Here is a 3,557-nt window from a genome sequence, read left to right as displayed (position 1 = left end):
GGTTGGGATACACTGTCTATCAGAATGAACCTCTATTAATAAGCCTCGCATGTGAAATGAAACTAAAACTTAAAAACCGCGTTTTTCAGATATAAAATTATCGTTTGCTGTTTCCAGTCGGTTTTTCCTAATAAAACGAAAAATAATACCTATACTTAACTAAAAACGAATCAATAAAAGGATAAAATGCAAACAACTTATTAAAAACAGATCATTACGGTGAAGCTAGAAAAGACCTATTAGTTAGGCTACTAGCATAATTGATTTGTATATGTTAAAACTATAAGATTTTATAACGTTACTAAACTTATATTACTAGGAAATCAGTTTTGGAATCACTTTTTGTTATACAATATAACTTACCATAATAACAACAGGTGCTGCTATTACCCAGCAGAATACAAAAAAGGGGTTAGGCTGGAATCCAATCATATGCTTAATGTTGCAGCAAATTTGTTTTGAGCCTAAAAAGGAAATATTAAATGTTTTCACTTTACTTGATTACGTGACAAAAACGTGAAGGCAATTCAGTTCCATATACATATCAATTAATAACTGCAAAGTTGCTTTATTTTTCCATATCTGTTGCACGACGAGTGTAATTCTTAAGAAACGTGACAGAAAGTTAAGATCACAGAACTGATAAAATCTGTAACAAAATTCAATCTTATTTGATGCTCAAGACAACGTATATTAATGGTGTAATTTTGAGATACATATGCGTAACTTAAAACTATATTTTTCATCCCGAAAAAGAATCTCTGGCAATTAAGCAGAACGTTTTAACAAAGCACAAAGAGTATAGTTCAAGATAGCTAATACATATTCAAAAATCGAATCGTTTTTGGCCACATTACAACAGTTGCTCTTCGTGTTTTAAGGTATCTAAAGTGATCCTATATAAGGAATTTCAAGAGTATGCAGAATTCTAGTAATTTATTTTTGTGAATTATTCTGGTGACAAGCTGTTTAAAAGACTAAAAAATAACGCTGAATGTTCTTGAAATTCCTATATAAATATGAGTAAAAATGTCTCAAAACACCACACATATAATAAACACTGCACCAGTATTTGAAGCTTAGCCTTATTTTTCAATCTGTCATTAGATTTATCACTAGTCACTGAGTTATACCAATTTTGGAAAATCCCAATAACAGATTGGCCCTCGCATTTATTTGATAGGTACTATTGTTTATAAAACAAAGAAAGTTTTTATTCCAGTGATGTTGTTTGAAACATACTTCTGACAGGAATCATCTGAATAAATGGCCAATAGGTAGACTTACCATAAATCCAAGCAAATCCAACGATTTCAAAGAAAACCACAGTTAACAGAGTGACTCCACTTGCCGAAAAATCGTCCATTAATTGGAACAAATACTGTCCTCCCTGTAATTAATAGTCAATTATTATTGGAACAAATACTATCCTCCCTGTAATTAATAGTCAATTATTATTGGAACAAATAATATCCTCCTTCTAATTGAAGAATACTATCAAAATTATTCCAAGTATTCAAACTCCGAGTTCAAATATACAAGGTGGTTCATAATGGATCCCCAAATAAAGATGTTTCACATACATTAATAACGGTTGTTGACACTTTCAACATTTGTGTTGTTATACAGAGTGGGTGATTGTACAAATACTGCTTAGTCATGAAGAAACATTTGTTGTATTACTTGAAGTTTTATTTTCCCTTAATGGGGTCCCCTTTGGTCCATCTTGTTTATTTGATCACACTAAACAACAAAAATATCACTAAAGAGTTTCCAGATTAATATTTGCACATAAAAATATAAGCTATCGTGATATTTCAACAAAAACATACACAGCCAATACATCGTAATCAAATATTTAGAAGATTTCACCCAACTTATTTAGCACAATATTATTGTTTGTGATTTTAGAGGACGATTACTATACAAAAAAAAAAAAAGAATAAGTCACTTATAATCATCTCGTTAATTCAACCATAATTTTAAATACTATGTGTTCCATTACAAACTACTGAAGCTAAATTGATTGCCCCGAGTGGCCCAGCGGTAAGTCCGCAGGCTTACGACGCTGAAAATAAGGTTTCGATACCTATGGTAGGCAGAGTACAGATAGCCCATTGTGTAGCTTTGCGCTTAACTACAACCAAACCAAACTAAAGTGATTTGAATTGGAATAAAATTTCATAATGATTTTCTACAACATGACATTAAAACAATGTTTTATAGTTCAACACTCACCTGAGAAATAAGAGGTAGTCCAAGAAGAAACTGAACAACAACAACAAGAAAGGTAAAAAGTCTGCGACGTGGCCGTAGTATCTTTGGAAATTCATCAACGATCCCTGTGACAAAAGCTTCCACAGTACAAAACTGAAAGAAATTTACTGTTAATAATTTATGCATGTATACAAAGATGTAAAATTTAATAGATTTCTCACCAGTGATTTGGACAAGTTTAATTGTTTTTTTGTGTCATTCATGTAGTTACATATTCTTATAGCTTTTCTCCTTCCTGGCTTTGCACTTAAACACAAAGAAACAGTTATTAAAGTATTCGTCTATAAATGTTTTAGAAAAGGCTTAGAAATTAAAATTGTCATTTTATATGCGTTTGTTTGCTGACGTTTAAATTACCAGATAAACTACAGAATATTTCTTGAAATTCCCTATAATAAAATAACTTGTCCATTTGTTTAGGGTAACAATTGTTTGTGGTGAAATACTTAACATAGATATCTGACAAAACTAAGAAATTTTGTTATGTATATCTTTTAATCAATTGAAAAACCAAAGTTACCTGGCTATCCGTGCCCAACACTAGTAACATGAGAAAGAAAAGGACTGCCCATACAGGAGCCCCTGGAAGTTTGACAACGATTTCAGGGTAAGCCAGAAAAGCTAAGCCAGGACCAGATCGAGCCACTTCTGAAATATCTTTTTGCTGTACTTCTGCCATGTGGCCAAGGACGGAAAATATCACAAGCCCAGAGAAAAGACTGGTCCCACTACTGATACAGCACACGATAAGCGAATCTCTAAATAAACAAGAAAAAACATAAACAATAAAAAACTTATTTTGACATCGATTAAAATACAGGATAAAAGCCGGAGGACTGAGAGTATATAATAAGATAAAAAAATACTTAACATGTAACTAACCCCGTAATACTATTTGGGGTAGATCTTTTTGGTGTAAATGGCGTCATTTCCAGTCATACCGTTATATATATTTCGACAAGTTACCCTAAAAACATTTGTCAATAATATCAGAAGAAAATTTTACACACTGTCTACGTCATGCGTGTTAAAAGTTTTCATTGTAGATCTAATTTTGTTCAAGAGATATTGAATTTACTATAATAGCAATTGTCAATAAAATGAATTTTCTATAAGTTTGCTGTATTTTTCCATCTTAAGGATGCCAAGTACATCGTTAATTTCACGGGATAATGGGAATAGAGCCTACATTCTATATGTTAAATGTTTTGTTACGTCTCTGGTCGTTAGTTAATTTTCCGTAAAAAATTCTTTCCGAAGAAACTTTAGCGACACAAGTT

The 3,557-nt window shown here is 31.8% G+C and overlaps 1 protein-coding gene across 2 annotated transcripts in view; it reads right to left on the bottom strand.

Annotated features, from left to right (window-relative positions):
• The window catches only part of LOC106458201 (sodium- and chloride-dependent GABA transporter 1-like), a 29,748-nt gene that overhangs the window by 1,817 nt on the left and 24,374 nt on the right, over positions 1 to 3,557 (bottom strand). For both annotated transcript variants that reach the window (XM_022384341.1, XM_022384340.1), the window contains exons 7-10: positions 2,798 to 3,035; positions 2,239 to 2,370; positions 1,288 to 1,390; positions 364 to 464 (exon numbers count right to left, since the gene is read on the bottom strand). In XM_022384341.1, coding sequence (XP_022240049.1) covers positions 364 to 464; positions 1,288 to 1,390; positions 2,239 to 2,370; positions 2,798 to 3,035 — 574 coding nt within the window. The remainder of the gene's footprint in view (positions 1 to 363; positions 465 to 1,287; positions 1,391 to 2,238; positions 2,371 to 2,797; positions 3,036 to 3,557) is intronic.

Source organism: Limulus polyphemus, unplaced genomic scaffold (genome assembly GCF_000517525.1).
Source record: "Limulus polyphemus unplaced genomic scaffold, Limulus_polyphemus-2.1.2 Scaffold428, whole genome shotgun sequence".
In the NCBI taxonomy this organism is placed as follows: Eukaryota; Metazoa; Arthropoda; class Merostomata; order Xiphosura; family Limulidae; genus Limulus; species Limulus polyphemus.
This window is presented reverse-complemented; position numbering and strand designations above follow the sequence as displayed.